The sequence below is a fragment of the Aspergillus ambiguus genome (genome assembly GCF_047715705.1).
Source record: "Aspergillus ambiguus strain CBS 117.58 unplaced genomic scaffold BDV59scaffold_2, whole genome shotgun sequence".
In the NCBI taxonomy this organism is placed as follows: Eukaryota; Fungi; Ascomycota; class Eurotiomycetes; order Eurotiales; family Aspergillaceae; genus Aspergillus; species Aspergillus ambiguus.
The window spans coordinates 997,137-1,016,451 of record NW_027395515.1 but is presented as its reverse complement, the minus strand read 5'-3'; the positions used below and the strand labels follow the sequence as shown (position 1 = coordinate 1,016,451).

The 19,315-nt window shown below is 55.3% G+C and overlaps 9 protein-coding genes across 9 annotated transcripts; 5 read left to right on the top strand and 4 right to left on the bottom strand.

The window, feature by feature from the left end:
• Positions 1-554: 554 nt before the first annotated feature.
• BDV59DRAFT_49789 (uncharacterized protein) lies at positions 555-1,221 on the top strand. Its single transcript, XM_073696512.1, has 2 exons — positions 555-629; positions 711-1,221. Exon 2 carries the CDS (start codon positions 792-794, stop codon positions 1,125-1,127), a length of 336 nt encoding a protein of 111 aa, XP_073552553.1. The 5' UTR covers positions 555-629; positions 711-791; the 3' UTR covers positions 1,128-1,221.
• A 926-nt stretch (positions 1,222-2,147) lies between these two features.
• On the bottom strand, positions 2,148-6,803 carry BDV59DRAFT_168546 (putative ABC multidrug transporter). Its single transcript, XM_073688103.1, has one exon. It carries the CDS (start codon positions 6,588-6,590, stop codon positions 2,184-2,186), a length of 4,407 nt encoding a protein of 1,468 aa, XP_073552552.1. The 5' UTR covers positions 6,591-6,803; the 3' UTR covers positions 2,148-2,183.
• A 143-nt stretch (positions 6,804-6,946) lies between these two features.
• On the bottom strand, positions 6,947-9,680 carry BDV59DRAFT_168544 (AAA family ATPase VPS4). The gene is made up of 4 exons (XM_073688102.1): positions 8,648-9,680; positions 8,218-8,550; positions 7,696-8,146; positions 6,947-7,625 (listed from the first exon to the last, which is right to left on the bottom strand). The coding sequence occupies exons 1-4, from the start codon at positions 8,944-8,946 to the stop codon at positions 7,404-7,406; spliced, it is 1,305 nt and encodes a 434-aa protein (XP_073552551.1). The 5' UTR covers positions 8,947-9,680; the 3' UTR covers positions 6,947-7,403.
• BDV59DRAFT_198056 (tubulin-binding prefolding complex subunit YKE2) lies at positions 9,369-9,919 on the top strand (the record flags this gene model as incomplete). The annotated part of the gene is made up of 4 exons (XM_073693072.1): positions 9,369-9,429; positions 9,485-9,680; positions 9,742-9,802; positions 9,860-9,919. 4 exons carry the CDS (start codon positions 9,369-9,371, stop codon positions 9,917-9,919), a joined length of 378 nt encoding a protein of 125 aa, XP_073552550.1.
• A 391-nt stretch (positions 9,920-10,310) lies between these two features.
• Positions 10,311-12,382, bottom strand: BDV59DRAFT_168539 (2,3-bisphosphoglycerate-independent phosphoglycerate mutase). The gene is made up of 4 exons (XM_073688101.1): positions 12,176-12,382; positions 11,381-12,121; positions 10,740-11,322; positions 10,311-10,680 (listed from the first exon to the last, which is right to left on the bottom strand). The coding sequence occupies exons 1-4, from the start codon at positions 12,204-12,206 to the stop codon at positions 10,467-10,469; spliced, it is 1,569 nt and encodes a 522-aa protein (XP_073552549.1). The 5' UTR covers positions 12,207-12,382; the 3' UTR covers positions 10,311-10,466.
• On the top strand, positions 12,377-13,742 carry BDV59DRAFT_168537 (RNA polymerase II mediator complex middle subunit MED9). The gene has a single exon (XM_073688100.1). The coding sequence runs from the start codon at positions 12,540-12,542 to the stop codon at positions 13,170-13,172; it is 633 nt and encodes a 210-aa protein (XP_073552548.1). The 5' UTR covers positions 12,377-12,539; the 3' UTR covers positions 13,173-13,742.
• Positions 13,743-13,790: 48 nt separating this feature from the next.
• On the top strand, positions 13,791-15,523 carry BDV59DRAFT_49709 (glycine hydroxymethyltransferase SHM2). The gene is made up of 2 exons (XM_073696510.1): positions 13,791-14,048; positions 14,110-15,523. The coding sequence occupies exons 1-2, from the start codon at positions 14,001-14,003 to the stop codon at positions 15,436-15,438; spliced, it is 1,377 nt and encodes a 458-aa protein (XP_073552547.1). The 5' UTR covers positions 13,791-14,000; the 3' UTR covers positions 15,439-15,523.
• A 128-nt stretch (positions 15,524-15,651) lies between these two features.
• Positions 15,652-17,539, bottom strand: BDV59DRAFT_49713 (putative prenylcysteine lyase). The gene is made up of 2 exons (XM_073696511.1): positions 17,402-17,539; positions 15,652-17,342 (listed from the first exon to the last, which is right to left on the bottom strand). Exons 1-2 carry the CDS (start codon positions 17,490-17,492, stop codon positions 15,865-15,867), a joined length of 1,569 nt encoding a protein of 522 aa, XP_073552546.1. The 5' UTR covers positions 17,493-17,539; the 3' UTR covers positions 15,652-15,864.
• Positions 17,540-17,962: 423 nt separating this feature from the next.
• Positions 17,963-19,311, top strand: BDV59DRAFT_198051 (small subunit rRNA maturation protein TSR4; the record flags this gene model as incomplete). Its single annotated transcript, XM_073693071.1, has 2 exons — positions 17,963-18,091; positions 18,160-19,311. 2 exons carry the CDS (start codon positions 17,963-17,965, stop codon positions 19,309-19,311), a joined length of 1,281 nt encoding a protein of 426 aa, XP_073552545.1.
• Positions 19,312-19,315: the final 4 nt, after the last annotated feature.

The window sequence follows — 19,315 nt, the reverse complement described above, 5'->3', positions numbered from 1 at the left end:
TATATCGCAGTTGAGCCATTTCGAGCAGATGGGGACGAGACCGAAGCCCACCGATTTCAGAGGGAGACCGACTATGGGATGCTTGACTATTCCCGTCTGAGCTTAAGATCAAGCCTAAAAGGCGTGGCAGACGCCAAGTGGGGGGACAACCATGTCTCTTCTGCACACATGGGCAATTTGGCATTTCTGACTGGCTCTGCTATCAGTGCCCTTTTGACAAAATGAATTGTATCATTTCGTGAATTATCCGAGGGGCTGATTAACCGATTTTGCCCGTGTAATGCGTCTGCGTCTGATAGAGGGACTATAGACAGGCATGATGACTCGGCGACAATATGACGAAAGAGGACATCCAACCCTTCATGATTGAATCCTTCTTGTCTGACAGCACAATCCATCAAAGGCCATCCGATCAAGTATACATCTCTTCTTGATGGGTCTCTTCCTGGTCTGTGTCCCCGGCCTGAGCGGGCCAAAGCTTGTCCTCTTCTTGGCCCTATATTTTGGTCAGATAGAACGTGCGGTGGCAGGTCAAAAAAGCGCCAGTGTCCATCTTGGCCATTCCAAGAAAGAAATCTCGCTATGTGACAAGTATATCCTGGTCTTCTGCGGTACACTACTCCTCACCTGTGCGGTGGCCCTATTAGTTCAAGTCCGTTTCCACCAGCAACCCAGCCTAAACTCCTCTGCTGACTCCCGTTTCCTCATAGTCCTGTCGTCTGTCCACTGCCATCGTCCGACGAGCGCAACGCTGGAAACATGAAGAATACCTAGCCGGATACGAGCACGCCATGTCCGACCTCGAGGGGGCAAATACCAAACGAGGCAGGATTAACCGATACGCAACCCGCTATGGTGGCATCGTTGAACGAGTAAGAGATGTGAATGGAATACGCAAAGTCGTTCTGGTCGTCAACGCCAGGCTCCCTACAAGCAAGGCCCAAGATGCATACGCAGATTGGTTTCGGAGATGGTGTCAACACCAGGAGGAGACATCTAACTCGAGCGAGCGCACCTCGGATGAAACGACTCCTCTTGTTGGGACGGCGTCGTCTGAAGCGCCACGGTATTTAGATGACGCCGTGCATACTCCTCAGGAACCGTTGGAGAACAGAGGAGACGGATAGAACCCTGTTCTAACGAAGTTCATCCTGACGGATCGATCTCCCCAGGCCACTAGGCTGTAATCATTCAGAACCAGCGGTTATGCGCAGACAGATATGGGACTAGCAGAACTTGCGTCACACGCAGCCACAGTTCGCCGCGGATCTACCACTCGCCGGTGAAGATCTCGCATGCGAAAGTCGAGATGACTTAAAGAAATCGTTTACGAAGACTATGCATTACGAACCGCCTTATAGACTCCATGGTACTATGTACCAAACAACAATTCAACCTCATTGTTCGCACATAGCCTACTGCTACCCACCATACAAGCTTGAACCAGAAATCCTCAATTAAGTTCACAAGAAATACCAACCCCATACAACACATCTCCACCACTCAACCCTCCCGTACAGGAAGCGTAACATAACATGCCATCGCCTCCTCATTCGCCTCCGTGGACAACGGCTTCCCCTCTTCGGCCAATCCGCTTAACAGCTTGAAGATATAATTGATATAGAACGCTGGGGTGAAAGTTGCTAAAAAACCTCGCACCCTCACACTGTCGGGTTCGAGAAAGTATGCGGACTCGTCGGAACCACGACGTAGTCCCCCGCGTTGATATCAATGTCCGGCTTCCCCAGAACATGGAATCGGGCCATCCCCTTCGTGACGAGGAATGTCTTGTTGTGGATTTCGTGCCAGTGGGGAGGAGGGGCTCTCGGATGCCTTGGGATGACGAGTTCTACGCTGTTGAGCCATTTGGGACTTCCATAGTGCTTTACTTTGCGGAGCGTTACACACGGCACTCTAGCACGTAGACTCGCGGTTTATATATTCCACCAGTTTGGATATTAACTCTAAGTTATGTACAGAGAATCTCCTCAAAAAGTAGTATTTCCCACCGTCCTGTATGACCGGAACTTTTCTTGGATATTCACCAGGCGTCCCAGCAAGACAGAGTTAGGGCTCGGCGGCGGCCGTAACTCCGGCTCACGGACGTCAATTACAAATGGTGTGTAGGTAAATTCAGAATTCGAAAACGTGAATTAATATTCTATATCTATACTCTAATAACATTAAGCGGACTTCTTCTTTCCAAAGCTGAAGTTCCACTTCTTCACGCGGAAGAAATAATACAACGCCACAGCGGCAGCAATATCAAACGCGATGTACGCCCAGAAGATGCCAAAATTGCGCCATCTCTGGTCCCACACCATATGCACGCTGCTGAGGTATTCATCTGCTGTAGACATCGCGCAGAACGCACAGGAATCGGTGGCATTGGGGTTCTCGAGGTACCCCGGGGCAACGGACATGTACTTTGCCATGTAGTCACCGCAGGTCAGTCCACTGGGAGGGCTGAAAATAGACATCTCAACGTCACTGCATTGGATGGCCCGGCCGTGCATTTGGGTCGCGGCGACACCGCCGACCCAGTAGGTGAACGGCGACAAGCGGTACATGAAGATCCAGAAGCCCGGGAGGGCCTCGGGGGTCTGCATGACACCGTTGAAGGTCAGTGCCATCGAGAAGAGGAGGGTGACAATTGCACCGGCGGTCTCGGCGTCCGGCAGAGCTGCAATGACCAGGTCGGCGAAGGTGCTGGCATACACGAAGAATTGGATGAAGAAGAGCAAAGCCAGGCCCTGGCGAGACGAGCTCTGCACACCGTCAACCGGGTAGTAGTAGCAGCCAAAAACGATGACTGCCATGACTATCTGGTACGGAATCTCAACCAGGATGGAGGACATCATGAAGGCAGACCAGGAGTATGTCTTGGAGGGGCGTTCACGAACTTCATAGAGCGCTCTCTGGGTCAGGAATAGAGGGATGATCTGCTGGACCAGCGAGGAAAAGATAGCGCAGACCATGAAGAGCGAGAAGATCTGGTTCTGCATACCCTGCTGGCTATGATCGGGGAGGAAGAACGAGAATCCAATAAACAGGCCGGAACACAGACCCAGCATCATCTTGGCGACCACGTAGTTCGGCGTCCGCCAGTACTGCTGGAACACTCGCTGAAAGACGATGGGCATCTGTTTCATAATGGGCATGGCGAATTCCGCGTGTTCACGAGGATCGGGGCGCTCGTTGGCATCCAGCTCCGGCTGGTTTTGTTTGCTCTCGTGGATTCGGATGATTTCCTGCTGCACGCCTGCGGCCTCAGGACTGGCATTCCACAGATCGAACCAGCTCTTGCCCTCGGGGTTCGTGCCAGCATTGACGACCTCCAGCATGTATTCTGCCGGATTCTCGTCATCCGCACAGGGACGCGCTCCATAGCCCTCAAAGTAATCAAGAAGGGTGCGTGAGTTCTCGCCAATAGGACCAAAGTAGACGGTTTTACCACCACGCGCCAGGAAAAGTAGCTGATCGAACTGCTCGAAGAGAATCGCGCTGGGCTGGTGAATGGTGCATAGAATGGCTTGGCCTGCATCTGCGAGCTTGCGAAGGAAGTTGCAGATAGCCCACGAGCTCTGGGAATCGAGACCACTGGTCGGTTCATCAAGGAACAGCAGAAGCTTGGGCTTCGCGGCCAATTCGACTCCAATCGTCAACAGTTTACGCTGTTCAACATTCAATCCCTCTCCCGGGACACCCACGACAGCTTCGGCAAAATCCTCCATGTTCAACATACGAATCACCTCCTCAACATAGGCGTACTTTTCTTCCTTTGACACGGCTTCCGACTGGCGCAACATTGCGCTAAACCGCAGGCTCTCACGTACCGTAGAGGTCTCCAAATGCAGATCTTGCTGCTGTACGTAGCCTGTTTTGCGCTGGAAACTCGAATCGAGAGGTTTGCCATTGACGAACATATCGCCCGTGATGACACCCATGGTGGTGCGATGGGCCAGCACGTCCAACAGGGTTGTCTTACCGGCACCACTAACTCCCATCAGTGCGGTCAACGTGCCCGGTTTGACCCATCCTGAAACATGGTCTAGCAGACGACGAGGCTCACCCTTGATCTCGATGTCGTAGCTCACATCGCGCCAGGTGAAGATGTCCCGCTGTGGGGGGAGAAGGGGCAACTCCGACTGAGCCTTTTCGTCGCTGGACGCTGGAACGGGTGCATCGGCGGAGGAAGTTTCTTCATCATCAGCACCGCCGTTCTTCAGAGCCTGCGGCTCGTGCCCACGACGGAACACCAGCACTTCGGCGGTGCTAGTCGTCGACGAGTTGAGCTCCGTCGCAACGAAATAGATCGCCAAGAAGCCGACCAGGAAAGCGATGAGGATGCCAAAGTTACGCCACACATGGTCATATGTATATTCATACGAGTCCCAAATGTAAGCGTCACCACTGACTTTGTCCTGACCCGCCACGGCACCCTTCGAAGAACAGACAAATGTGTCGCCCTGCATATTCGGGTACGCCGGGATGACCTGCGAACAGTCAAAGTCGCGACCGTGAAACTCGTTTGCCACCAGGATCTCAAATGCATAATAGATCGGATTAATATAATGAATCCAGCCGAACCACGGGTGCATGTTGGGCACGGGAACGACGAAACCCGTATAGATGACCAGCGCTAGAATCAGAATTCCCGCTAGGGTCATGGCCTGTGACACAGTTTTGGTAATAGCGGCCATGGTACGGAAGACGGCGCTCATGACGAACATGATGACGAAGTTGATGAGGAAGTAGATAAAGAATTGAGATGGCTCGCGTCGCAGACCGCTGAGGAAATACAGGATCAGATTGAAGGCGACGGCGAGTAGGAACTTAACTGGGATATCACTAAGAATACCAGCGATAGCCTCGGTGGCGGGATGATAGAAGGCAAAGGAATTGTGTTTTTCGACGATGGGTCGTTGTGAGTATAGACTGTTAATCTCAGTCATAGCTGTCAAAGCATTGAGCAGCACCGCGTAGAAGAGCACGGCACCCTTCTGGTAGAAACCACTGGTAGCGGCAGGTGTGCCATAGAAAACGGATCCGACAATGAGGGCAATGATACAATTTCCGATAAAGGAGGTGACGGTTGATGTACGTTCGTTCCAAACTCGCTGGTAGGCACGCTTGGTGTTCAACTTGACCTGCATCGGGACGCTTAGAAGATATGGCGAAGCTGGCCGTGTGTGCTTGGCTTGTGCCTGACGTTTCTGCTGCTGGAACTCGCGCAGCTTCTCTTCTGACTGCGCGGTGGTTTCACTATGATGAGCCTCCATAGCCCGCTGCAACTCCCGATACTCCGGAGAGTTGTGCCAATAGGCCTCAAACTCGTCGGGCGTCCGCGGCACCTGGTTCTGCATACCCTCACGAGGTTGTCGCTCGACAGGGTTCGTGACCGAAGTAAGGAAATCACCGGTGGTCTGACGGGGTGGGCAGTACCAGCCCTGGCGCTCAAAGAATGCCTTTGCGGCTGATGCAGGCCCATAGTAAATCTGCCGACCCTCGTAGAGAACAACAGCCTTATCAAACAGATCGTAAATTGCCTGACTGGCCTGGTAGATAGCCACAGCGTGTGCAGAGTTGTCCAGGTCGGCGGCCAGCCGCAGCGACTGAACGAATTTCAAGGCGGTTGCAGAATCCAGACCACGCGTCGAGTTATCCCAGGCAGCCAGCGGTGCCCCAGCCAGGGCCATCTCAGCGATACTCACTCGCTTCCGCTCACCACCGGAGACACCGCGGACGGTGTCATTACCGACTTTGGTGTTGTAGGTATGGGAGAGTCCGAACACTGCCATGACCACCTTGGTCATCAGCTTGGAGTACTCCTCTCTCGACAGACCCTGCATACGGGCGGAGGGAGTCCGGACAGAAGCGGCAAATTCCAGGGTCTGGCCGACGGTCAAATGGGGGAAGTGCTTGTCGACTTCCTGATTGTAGACCATCTCACCCTTGAATTGTTTGCGCATGGTGCGCTGTGGAATACCGCTGTAGTGGATTTCAGACTTCGAGTCCAGTTTCAGTCCGTACAGTTCACCGGAGAGACTTTTGAGGAACGTGCTGCAGCCGGACCCCGGACGTCCCAGGACGATCAGCAGCTCTCCACTCTCGAGAACACCATCGAACCGCTTGAGGATTTGCTTGGGGTTTTTGGGGCCGAGATTGAATGTCTCTCGGGGGCGCAGCAGCGAGGTGAACAGGCCACCGACTGTCTGCTGTATTTGCAAGGCAGAACCGGTGCCGGTAACATGGAGATCGCGGAAGTAGACACTGGCCTTGGAACGCGGGATACCTTCGTCCTTCAGCTGATGGACCACTCGCCGCAGCCATTGATACAGATCGAAATCTTTGCTGTCCGGGTCGAGCGCGGGGTCTCCTGGGGCGATGGCCCGGGAAGCGATACGCGAGAGCTGTTGGTCGCAGCTCGCGAGTTGTGTGAGATAATGGGCCTCGGCCGGGTCGAAGGGCGCCTGGGGGGCGGCAGGCTGCGTCAAGGTGATATCGGAGGAAGTGGAGGGAGCCATAGAGGTGGATGTGGAGGGTTGGGTATCTCCATGAGACGGTGTCTCGTCGGATGGATTGGCCATGATGGCCGAAAGCAGGCGTTTCAACACGGATTGAGTAGAGAAAGAGAACAATGAGGAATCTCCCTCTTGCAAGTGATAGACAGGAAAGGGAAGATGAAGATGTCAGGCAGCCTCGGCCTATATCGATGTGCAAGGATCCACATGGCGATCTGAGACGATGCGGTCGACTTAAATACTTCACAGTTGCGATAAGACGTTTGCCTGGATCGGAGCCAAGGAGACGGGCTCTCCGAGAGGTACGATCACGACAAACGCCTCGTATCCACCCGGAAGAGAAGTCCTCCAGCATCCGATCCATAGTTGATTCTTCACAGAACCCTGTCGGGGCCAATCGGAGGCGCGGAATTGGAACCTCCCGGGATGTCAGCCCCGGAACCGTTTTAGTCATCGGCGGTTCGGGCTGTCTTGGCTCCGGTCAGCATAAGAAAGAGTTTTCCCCCCGTTATTCATCCGGCGAGGCGGAGCATAACCTGGTCGCATCCGGGAGTCAGTAGAGTAAGAATAATGCATGTGATTGTCTGGCACAGTATAGCTCATGTATTGTGAGTCACGGTGACTGCCAAGGAAATCAGCAAGATAAAAAAGAAAAGAAAAAAGACGTCTCCAATACTTCAACGCCATCCGCTTCAACACCAAGCTCAGAGAAACCATCAAAAAGAGGACAGAGATAACAGGACATGAATGTATATGGGCGTGAATCGTACGCTTCCTTGCACCAAAATCGCCGCCAAAAAGAGAAATCGGCCGACTGGCCATGTAGAATCTATCTGTACGCGTGCTTTGTTGTCGGGAGATCCAAGACAGCACTATTGCCTAGGCTCCTTCGCTGCCAAACTCCTTGGTCCACTCTTCATTCTTCTTTAGGTCGTCTTGGCTGACGGTGGGTCGCGAATTCCTCACAGCCTTGATGAAGTCCTTGAGCACCAGGGGGGGTTCCAGAAGCTGTTCGGCTTCGATGCTCATCCACGTCATCTCCATAGCCCCGTGGTCTCCTGGCGAGCAGGGGGTAAGTTTCTCGGCGCCATCCACCGTCACCTGGTCACATGTCAGATCCGGGACCCAATTTATAGTTCGATAGATTAGCGCAGGAAATAAAGGGACCTACCTTCTTGTAGTGCGTGGCCGTTTGGATTTTCCGGATCGGTTGCATCAAGGCGTCCTGCACGGCGATACTAATGTCACTGCCGGAGTAGCCCTCGCTCATCTCCGCCAACGTGCGGTAATCGCCTTGAGTCATCTCACAGGGCGTCTGACCGACCGCCAGCATGAACATCTTCATCCGGGCATTCATATCGGGCAGACTGATGTGGACTCTGCGTTGGAACCGTCGGCGAATAGCCGCATCCAGTTGCCAGGGGATATTCGTCGCCCCGAGGATCAACACCCCCTTAGAGTCCTTTCCGACCCCGTCCATCTGTACAAGTAATTCGGTCTTGATACGGCGCGAGGCTTCCGACTCTCCTTCCCCACGCGGACCGCAGAGGGCATCGACCTCATCGATGAAGATAATCGCCGGCTTGTTTTCTCGGGCCATGTTGAACAACTGCTTGACCAGTCTGCAGCACACCAACTAGTCAGTAACAAGACTCATCAACAGGCCGCCGGCTCGGACCAGTAGATACGATACCTTTCACTTTCACCCATCCATTTCGACACCAGATCACTACTGCTAACACTGAAGAATGTGCTGTTGGCCTCCGTGGCTACTGCCTTGGCAAGATACGACTTTCCCGTACCGGGAGGTCCGTAGAGCAGAATGCCCTTCCATGGCTGTCGTTTCCCCGTGAACAGATGGGGGAACTTGATGGGCAGGATGACCGCCTCCTTCAGCGCCTCTTTCGCGCCCTCCAGACCGGCGACGTCTTCCCACTGCACGTTAGGTTTATCCGAGAGGATAGCGCCCTGCAGGGCCGACCGTAATTTCTTCGAGTCGGCGTCTTCGTTATCGTCGTCTTCCTTTCTGCAGCCAAGACATCAGTCAGAATGCAATCCCGGCTCCACCACAAAGCAAGCATGCAAGGGAGGGAAAGACGAGACGTGGGGGCAAAGAAACGTACCCTCCCTTCCCAGTGCCGTGGGAGACCTTGTTCCCGTTGGCACCAACGGCGCTGGGTTTCTTCCGATCTAGTTGGGCTAGATGGTTCTTGAGTTTCTCGGCGCGATCCATGTACTCGCCAGTCTTCGCGCGGATCATCTCCTTGGAGCGAGGGTTCTTCTCCCATTTCAAGGCGAGCATGAACAGCTCCAGCGCGGAGTAGTAGAGCTGGTATGCCTTCTCGTATTCGCCCTCATTGTCGTGTTCGATGGCCTTCTTGACCGTGTCAATCGCCCGTCCCAGGAAATCGGTGTTACTCATTATGGGCGGGGATATCTGCGAGGGTCACCCGTAGTAGTCAATGCGGCTAGAGCGAGGCTTCTGGGTTGTAAGACGATGGTACGAAGTAGAGAGAGTCGAAAGCGGGGAAGCGGCTGTCGTGATGATGGTATTGGAGACCAAGAAGGGAAACAAAACTGGACAGGCGACTGGAGGGTATATGTATATGCACGATATGCAGTGACGGCAGACGAAAACAAAATCCGGGTATATGGCAGGACTCGGGAGGGGATGTCAAGGAGCCAAGTTGAGGTTGAGCAGAGGGCGAGATGAATGAGGGGAGAAAGAGCGGAAGGCGGAGGAGGTCGATGTTTACCGTCTTGGGCTTTTTCTGCCGCTCTGGATTTCCCCCCCGCCAATCCACCTTCGCCTTCCTCCAACTACCACTCCAACGATCTCTCACCATGGCAGACGCTCAGAAGCAGCTCCAAGCCCTCTCCGATGAATTCCAGTCCCTCCAGTCCGGTATGTGCAGGCGTCCTGTCAACCAGATAAGCACGACTAACAGCCGGGGCCGCAGAACTGGAAGGCCTGGTCGACGCCCGACAGAAGCTCGAGTCGCAGCAACAGGAAAACGAGAGTGTCCAGCAGGAATTCAATTCGCTAGACGATGAATCCAACATCTACAAGCTGGTCGGTCCGGTTTTGTTGAAGCAGGACAAAACTGAGGCGTTGATGGCTGTGAACGGTCGCCTGGAGTTCATCGAGAAGGAGATGTACGGTCTACGTCCCGACGACACGCTGGATGATGATGATGATGTCTAATTGCGACTGTAGTAAACGCATTGAAGGCCAGATCAAGGAGAACCAAGAGAAGAGCGATAAGAAGAGAGCAGACGTGAGTGGCCATAGCGTGATCATTTCCCCCGGACAGGTAAATCTGACCGCGTGACAGATTCTCCAAGTCCAAAGCCAGGCGCAGCAACAGGCTGCAGCCGCTTCTGCGTCGGCCTGAAGACATGGTCAGATCCAATGCGACCGATGGCCTGAACGACTCCTGACCAGTTGTCCTCGAAGCCGCTGGTTCGAAGGCCCAAGCAAAGCCAATTGTACGGTCTGCGTATGAGATGCCAGAAGCTAGTGCCTTGTCGATGTGAGCGATGGTTGCCGGTGTATATTGTTTTCGTACAACCAGGTGGCACCAAGGAGAGACTCCGCAGAGGCTCTGATGGCCCAACTCGTACAAACGACCCAAACATTTCGATGGGAGTGTTTATGCACCGTATGTGGATGGGCCAATTTATGATAATCAGTCTCAAGAGCATGTCACAGTTTGGCGGCATCTCTCAATATGGCCACACTGTATATAGCCTCAACATACCCCCCAATTAATTAATATGAACAACACCCGTGGACGACAATTCGGTCAAATTCTAAAACTCAAATCTCTGCTGTACTTTTATGCTCCGTTCCGTCGTAGTCCAATTAACTATTCATGTCTTCATAACCACCCAACATCTACAATGAAAGAGCGTTTACATCTATTGTATATATCCGAAAATCTATGCCTTCACCAGGAGACTCTTTCCAGACATCTCCTCGGGCTGCTCAATGCCCATGGCAGCCAGAACGGTGGGTGCGACATCACCGAGCACACCTTCGTCGCCCTTCTTGAGGCTCCAGCCCTCGGGGGCGTTGGCCATGATGAAGGGAACCTTGTTCGTCGTGTGGGAGGTCTTGGGGGTGCCCTTCTCGTTGAGCATCTCCTCAGCGTTACTAGGCGGGCAGTTAGCAAGGTCTAGATCGAGCACGATACCGGCGATTGGACTACATACCCGTGATCGGCGGTAATGAAAAGAGTGTAGCCGTGCTTCTTGCAGGCCTCGTAGATTTCACCAATGGCCTTGTCGGTAGCGGCAACACCTTCAATGGCAGCCTTGTAGACACCAGTGTGGCCCACCATGTCGGGAGGAGCGAAGTTGTTCATGACGAACTCGAACTTGTCCTCGGCGATGCGCTCGGCCACCTTCTTGCCGACACCGGCGGCGCTCATCTTGGGGTCCAGATCGTAGGTGGCGACCTTGGGGGAGGGAATCATGTCGCGCACCTCGCCAGGGAACTGCTTCTCAACACCACCGTTGAAGAAGAAGGTAACGTGGGCGTACTTCTCCGTCTCGGCGATGTGGCACTGCTGGACGTCCTTCTTGCCGAGCCACTCGGCCAGCACGTTACCCATGTGTTGAGGAGGGAAGGCAACGGGGAAGGTGTAGTCGGTCTTGTACTGGGTCATGGTGGTGATGTGGATGTTCTTCGGGTAGGGGAAGTCGGGCTTAGGGGAGCGGTCATAGTCGCCCAGGAGCTGGGTGATCTCACGGACACGGTCGGAGCGGTAGTTGAAGAAGAAGAGGGTGTCGTCATCTGGAAGGTACTGTCAGAGAGGATATTCAGCAGGGAAGTGAGAAAAGAGGAAGCTGACCTTGCACGCGATGGTCTTTACCGCCAACAATGATGGGCTTCAGGAACTCATCAGTCTCGCCCTTCTCGTAACGCTCCTTGATCGTCTTGACGGGGTCGGAACTCTCCTCGCCGCCTTCTCCGGTGACAACACCCTTCATGCCGACCTCGACGCGATCCCAGCGCTTATCACGGTCCATGGCAAAGTAGCGACCGACAACGGTGGCAATCTCACCGATACCGATCTCCTTGGTGGCATCGAGGAGGTCCTGCATGTACTTGGCGGCGCTCTTGGGATCGGTATCACGGCCATCACCGAAGAAGTGGATGTAGACGTGAGGGACCTCCATCTCCTTGGCGACCTTGAGAAGACCGATGAGGTGGGTGATGTTGGAGTGGACACCACCGTCCGAGACCAGACCCAGGAGGTGCAGACGGCCATTGCCCTCCTTGGCACGCTTGAAGGAGGCGGCGATGTTCTCGACCTTGCTCAGCTCACCCTTCTTGAGGGTCTGATCAATACGGACACTGTCCTGCCAAACCACACGACCGGCACCGATGTTGAGATGGCCGACCTCACTGTTACCCATCAGACCCTCGGGCAGACCGACGGCGAGCGACGAGGCATCCAGCTCGGTGTAACCCTGGGCAGTCTTGGAGTTTTCCTCGGCGAAACCCGACATGAAGGGGGTTTCAGCGGCGGCAATGGCATCCCCCTCCTTGGGGGAGTTGGGGCCGGCGACACCCCAACCGTCGATGACGACTAGAGGGGGTTAGAAGTTGACATGGGGTGTGAACTAGGGGAGGTCGGACTTACTGAGAACGGCTTTCTGATCGACCTTAACCATGGTGAAGCTGGAAGCGGTCAATTGAGAGAGTTTTATGAGAGGGAACGAGAAAGAGAGGACGTACCAGATGTAGTGGGAGAATGAAGAGAAAGGGAGTGGAGAGAAGAAGGAGAGGAAGAAAACAGACCGGTGAAGTCGCAGGAGGGGGAGGGGCTTTCCCTTCCGGTGACGCTTTGGGATGGGAGGTATAGATTAGGTAAGGCAACCGACGTCACGCTTTTCGTTGCTCTCCCGACTCTTCCCTAAACAATTATCCTCCTCCGATCCCTCTTCCCTCTGCCAATCCCCACTCTTCCGATCCTAATCGTCTCTTCCCCCATTACCTCCGTCATCATGGCCTCTCGGTCACCTACCATTCTCACGCCGCTTGTCAAATCCTCGCCCGCCCCGAATACCCCCGGGGTGAAAGAACCCGCTCCGTTGACCACCCCGCAACCCGTGCCCTTCCCTCCTCCCCAGACCTTCGATATCCTTCCTCCGTTGCACGGTCTTCTCTTGCGTCTTCTCACGCCACATTCAAATAATGAGGGCGCATCGCATGATGTGAGACCGACAGACGACACCGCCGGGCCCACCGTTCCTGGATCATCGGGTCAACAGCAATCGTCGCAACAACAATCATCTTCCACCGGGAATGACAATTCTGGCGGTGTATTGCCGACTGTTTCCTCGGCAGGTCCCGGGAGTGCTTCTGCGGCCGCTGAAATAGCAGCCCTGAGTTCCAGTGCTCCTCCGCCCCTGGACATCAAACATCTCCCCACTGAAGCCAGTTCGATCAAGATCCGAATCCAAAAGGCCCAGGCGGTGGTGGAAAGCTTGCCCGATGTCGATCGTTCGGTGGCAGAACAAGACAAGGAGATTGCTCAGCTGGAAGAGCGCATTGCACGACTCAATTCGGTGCTCTCCGAGTTTGGAAAGCGAGCGCACCTGGGCAGATCAGGGATGCAAGTGAACCAGACACCTTGAATATTCGTAGGGATGGGAGATAGTCCTCCCCGGGTTGACGCTTTTAACGAACGGATTTCGAGCAAGCCTGAGACATCCAGCCAGATGTGTCCCGATAAGACAGTGATGCATCATGCGCAATCTGTGCCAGCAAACAGTTGCACCCTGCTTATCTTCCTATCTGGCGGTCAGTAAAGACCCGGATCATGGATCTCACCCCAATGGACGGATACACATGGACCCTAATCATCTTAACACTGGGATGGTCCGAAGCTTGCACAGACGCAGCTACGCCGTGGAAGGGATGCTCGCTACACCCTCGGGCTACCACGGTCCTCGTATACTAGCGGGGTACTCAGAGAAGACTACGTACATGGATATGATAAGTTACCTAGGGTTAAGCTGTACGGTGTAAGGGCAGGAGATAGTCGAAGTGCATTGTTCCATAGATCATACGGGATAGCACACAAGAATGAACTAGTCCACTCGATGTCATCGGCATCAGTCATAGCTTCACCGCAATCAGCACTAGTTGCTCCGATCTCGTCCCAGTTAAATTTCCGGCGGCGAAAAAATCGGGCTGTTGATGCCTGAGGCTGCCACACCCCACCATTTTTCTTTTTCCTTTTTTCCCTTCCGCCATCAACTTCTTCCTCTTCCTCTTCCTCTTCTCCATCATCCTCTTCCTCTCCCTTTTTCTCCTTCTCCCCATATCTTCATCTTTCTCTTCAATCTTCTCCCTCCTCCTTCGCCATGGCCTCCTACGCTCTCTCCCCGGCTCACCGGGATGTAAGTCCTCTCTCACCCCTTCGAACTGCCCCTCAGTCGATACTGACTCTTTCCTAGCAAATGGAGAAGTCTCTCGTCGAGTCTGATCCTGAGATCGCTCAGATCATGGTACGTTGTTCAATTCATTTTAATCTCCATCATACCAGGAATCCCAGCTAATTCCCTCCAGGAGCAAGAAATCCAGCGTCAGCGCGAGTCCATTGTCCTGATCGCTTCGGAGAACTTCACCTCCCACGCCGTCTTCGACGCTTTGGGATCTCCTATGTCCAACAAGTACTCCGAGGGTTACCCCGGTGCTCGTTACTACGGTGGCAACCAGCACATCGATGCCATCGAGCTCACCTGCCAGGCTCGTGCCCTCAAGGCCTTCAACCTGGACCCCGCCAAGTGGGGTGTCAACGTGCAGTGCCTTTCCGGAAGCCCGGCCAACCTGCAGGTCTACCAGGCTCTTATGCGCCCCCATGACCGTCTCATGGGCCTGGATCTCCCCCACGGTGGCCATCTGAGTCACGGCTACCAGACCCCCTCCCGCAAGATCTCGGCCGTCTCTACCTACTTCGAGACCTTCCCCTACCGGGTCAACCTTGAGACCGGTATCATCGACTACGATACCCTGGAGGCCAACGCCGAGCTCTACCGCCCCAAGTGCCTGGTTGCCGGTACCTCCGCCTACTGCCGTCTGATCGACTACGAGCGTATGCGCAAGATCGCCGACAAGGTCGGTGCTTACCTGATCGTCGATATGGCCCACATCTCCGGTCTGATCGCCGCTGGCGTCATCCCCTCTCCCTTCGAGTACGCCGACGTGGTCACCACCACCACCCACAAGTCCCTGCGTGGTCCCCGTGGTGCCATGATCTTCTTCCGCAAGGGTGTCCGCAGCACTGACCCCAAGACCGGCAAGGACATCATGTACGACCTGGAGGGCCCTATCAACTTCTCCGTCTTCCCCGGTCACCAGGGTGGTCCCCACAACCACACCATCACCGCTCTGGCCGTCGCCCTCAAGCAGGCCGCCAGCCCCGAGTTCAAGCAGTACCAGGAGCAGGTGATCAAGAACGCCAAGGCGCTGGAGAACGAGTTCAAGGCTATGGGCCACAAGCTCGTCTCCGACGGTACTGACAGCCACATGGTCCTCCTCGACCTCCGCCCCAAGTCCCTGGACGGTGCCCGTGTCGAGGCCGTCCTCGAGCAGATCAACATCGCCTGCAACAAGAACTCCATCCCCGGCGACAAGTCTGCCCTCACCCCCTGCGGTATCCGTATCGGTGCCCCCGCCATGACCACCCGTGGCATGAGCGAGGAGGACTTCAAGCGCATCGCCCACTACATCGACCAGTCCATCAACATCTGCAAGCAGGTCCAGGCTGAGCTGCCCAAGGAGGCCAACAAGCTCAAGGACTTCAAGGCCAAGGTCGCCTCCGAGACCGTCCCGGAGATCCTCAACCTCCGCAAGGAGGTTGCCGCCTGGGCCAGCACCTTCCCTCTCCCCGTCTAAATGGGTTTAATCAAGGGTGACCTATGATACCATTTTTCTTTTCCTTGTGTCTTAGTTTTGGTTTTGGTTTGTTTGCGTTTGGCGAGTTCAACATCATTGAGTCTGAAAAAAAATCGGGTGTGCGTTACTAGGGGTTTATACAGGTCTGCTTTTTCAACCTTACGCGGGTCATGGGATATCGGGATATGCATGAGCATGTATGTGTGAATGACACAAAAAGCACTGGGATGGCTTCTTCAACACAACTTCTTCAACAGGACGAACGTTCCCACTTTTGTTTGGGTCCAGGTACATTACCTTACCTATTATTGCCATCTATGAACAAACTAGAAATAATGAGTTCATGAAGAGTTCTTGTCATCGTAGTCGTACCATTCCGTACGCAGGATGCTAGACTAACTCCAAACGCCGCAAGCAGAACAGCGACTACAGCTCCGTCCGGTCGACCGGATCGTCCCCCAGGCTGACCTCATCCTGGCCCGGCCACGATTGGGCCATCAGCGCAGCAATATTCTTCCCCATAAGTGCGCTCGTCTCCATAGTCGAGATAAAGCTCTCGATCCCACCTGTATACCAGAGCCCCGGCGCCAGCACCGGCTCCTCAAAAGTGACCCGCGGATAGAGGAACGGGTACGGCCGCCAGGTCTTCTCATGCGACCAGCTGATATCGTGTGTTGGCAGATCACCGATGGCTGCCGCATCGCTTGCTGCCGTCGAATTGAGCCCGAGGATGTCGCGCACAAAGCTCGCAGTCACCCGCTCGGGGCTGAAGATCTTATACACGTACTGTTGCTCAACCCGGCCATCGTCCATCACCATGTCCACAGTCCGCAGTGTGCTGATACTCCAGAATCCGGCGGGACCGACACCCTTCTTGCTGGACCCCAGGTCTGTGTCCCGCGGGAGAGTGGTGAGAACCGTCTCCGGGACTGGTTGGGTGGTGTGGAAGTATTGCGGCGAAAGACGATGCGGGGACGCGAACAGGGTCACATGGAGGGTGACGAAAGGGATCTCGTCGGGCGGCTGCGCCAGGCCGGGGGTGATCTGTATATCGGTGTATTGTAGCGGGCCGGCAATAACGACTTCATCGAAGACGTAGCTGGCGCGGCCAGAGGGGGTGTCGACGGCGACGATCCACGAGTCGTCGTCGTCGGCGGCGGAGCGACGGATGGCGGTGACGGTGTGGTTGAGGTGCACGTCAGCACGGGACGCGCGCAGCATGCGGTCGAAGATCTGCCAGTTGCCGCCGGAGACGGCCATGGCGCCGTCGGTGGCCATGCAGACCATGGCTTCGAGGCCGTGGATCAACGGGAGGTTCTGCCCGTAGTTGACGCGGGTGCTTGCCTGGATGACGTCGCGGGCAAAGTCTGCAGCGACGCCGTTGTCGGACAGGAAGGACTGGCCCGGGGCGGCGGTTGCGTCGAGGAGGCCGATGGCCTCGGCGGCGGCGGAGAGGGAGGCGAAGGGGAAGAGCGGGGCATCGTACAGACGGAGGAAGCTCTGCACGGTGCGTTTCATCAGGGATTGGGTGCGGACAGGCGCCCAGCCATATCGCCAGATCAGTTTGGCGACGTTCCACCAGCTGTATGTATCCTGGAGGACGAAGACGAATTGCTCGCCGTCCCAGACTCCGATCTGGTCGGGAGATTCCTTTGGTCGCTCATAGCTGGCGCTCTGCACCGAGAGGCCTAAATCTCGGGTGGCGTTGACGAGGTTGTAGTTCACGTTGACAAAGATCGAGGCACCCAGTTCGACCGGGTAGGCTGGGTTGTCGAGGACATTAACGGTGGTGGAGCGGCCGCCAACGTAGGGAGCGCGTTCGAAGACAGTGATGTTCAGCGGCGTGGCGTCGTTGATGGCGTTGCGCAGGGAGTAAGCTGTGGAGGATCCTGCGGCACCAGCGCCTGCTTGGAGTCAGTTCGTTGTTCGCATGGACTTGATGGGATGGTGGGATGAAGGGTACCGATGATAGCCACTTGCTTCGCGGGGAGATCATGGCTGGCGTAGGTCAGAGAGAAGCACAAGGCCAGAGCGGAGAGAAGCCATTTAGTCATGGATAACAATTGTGGGTGTTGTGTAGGGAGAAAGAGTGAGATGGTGATGGAGAGAAGAGTAGAGGGAGAGAGCGAGGATGACGATGTTGAGAGGGATCTCCCGGAGATAACAGGCGGCTTATCTCCGGCGCTGTTTTCGTCATACCGTCAAGTACTGGCAGTTCTACTCCCCGACATAACATGATCAGCATAGACAAACAACTAGAAACGGTCATTTGTACAAGATCGTATTCCTGTTATTTTCACGTTCATCGGATATCTATATTTTAAGGTATAATAGCTGAAACGAGGTATGGAAGATGGACGATCAAGCTGGTATCGTGCCGTAATATTACCGTCTTCATTTTTTTTTCTTATCGTCCCAAGACTTCAATTCGTTCCTCTCCATCCCCTCTCTCTCTCTTCATTCAGTCCACTTTCTTCCTCCCTCTATACCTACACTCTACGCCCCCCAATTCTACCCATCAACAATGGACCCCTACGATAGCGACTCCTCTGGCTTCGAGGACGACGGCGATTACACCGAGACCGGCGTGCTGTTGGGATACCCCTCCGAAGAACTCATTGACGACTCGATCAGCCACCTGGGAGGATGGCCGGTACGTTCTGTGCCCTCAGATCACTCCAAAGTCCCTATATGTCAATTCCACTGACAGCGACGCTGTAGACGTGGCTAGACGACGCTACTCCACCTCCTGGTGACTTCGCCAACTGCAAAGTCTGCAACAGCCCCATGGCGCTTCTGCTAGAGCTGCATGGAGACCTCCCCGAACACTTCCCGGACGACGAACGACGCCTCTACATCTTCTCCTGCCCCCGAAAGCCCTGCAACCGGAAACCCGGCAGTGTGCGCGCCCTACGAGCCACCCGCAAAGTGAAAAGCCAACCCGCCGCGCCGCGGAAAGAAGAGCCTCAGCCGGCGAACGAACCCCCCAAGCAAGACTCGACGCCCAAACCAGACCTCGGTGCCAGTCTCTTCGGGGCAAACACACTGACAGGCAGCGTGTCCGCCAACTCCAACCCGTTCTCGTCCTCCAGCTCTCCCGCAGCCAGCAGCAACAATCCTTTCGCGGCGCCAGCCCCCGCCGCCCCGCACACCACCCAACCCGCCTCGTCCACCGCATCGGCCAATGCCCTCGCGGAGTCCTTCGCCGACAAGGTCCGCGTGTCGGCGCCCTCGTCTGCCTCCTCGGCCACCGTCTCTCCCCCGGAGTCGTCGGGGCCGCACGAACCCTGGCCCGCACAGTCGGCCTTTCCCGATGCGTATAAGCAGTTCTATCTAGACGCCGAGTACGAGACGCTCTCGCGCCCGTCGACGCCGACAGTCCCCGAGAATGTGACGATCGACAACACCGAAGACGACGCAGGCGCCAGCGGGGGCGCCGAGCTGAAAGATGCGCTCGAGTCGCAGCTCGACAAGGCGTTCATCAAGTTCTCGACCCGCCTAGCGCACAATCCCGAGCAGATCCTGCGGTATGAGTTCCGCGGTACACCACTGCTTTACTCGCACAATGACGCTGTGGGGAAACGATTCCACGATGCAAACAAGGCGCCCGCTGCCCGCGTGACCACCGTCAAGAGCGCGGCCGCCAGCAACATGCCCCGCTGTGAGTACTGTGGGAGTGAGCGTGTATTTGAGCTGCAGCTTGTGCCGCACGCTATCAGTGTACTGGAGGAGGGCCGCGAGGGCATGGATGCCGGCATGGAATGGGGAACTATCATCCTTGGGGTGTGCAACAAGGACTGTGGGCCGCAGGAGGCCGGCGTCACTGGGTGGCGTGAGGAGTGGGCGGGAGTGCAGTGGGAAGAGGCCCAGTAGAGAT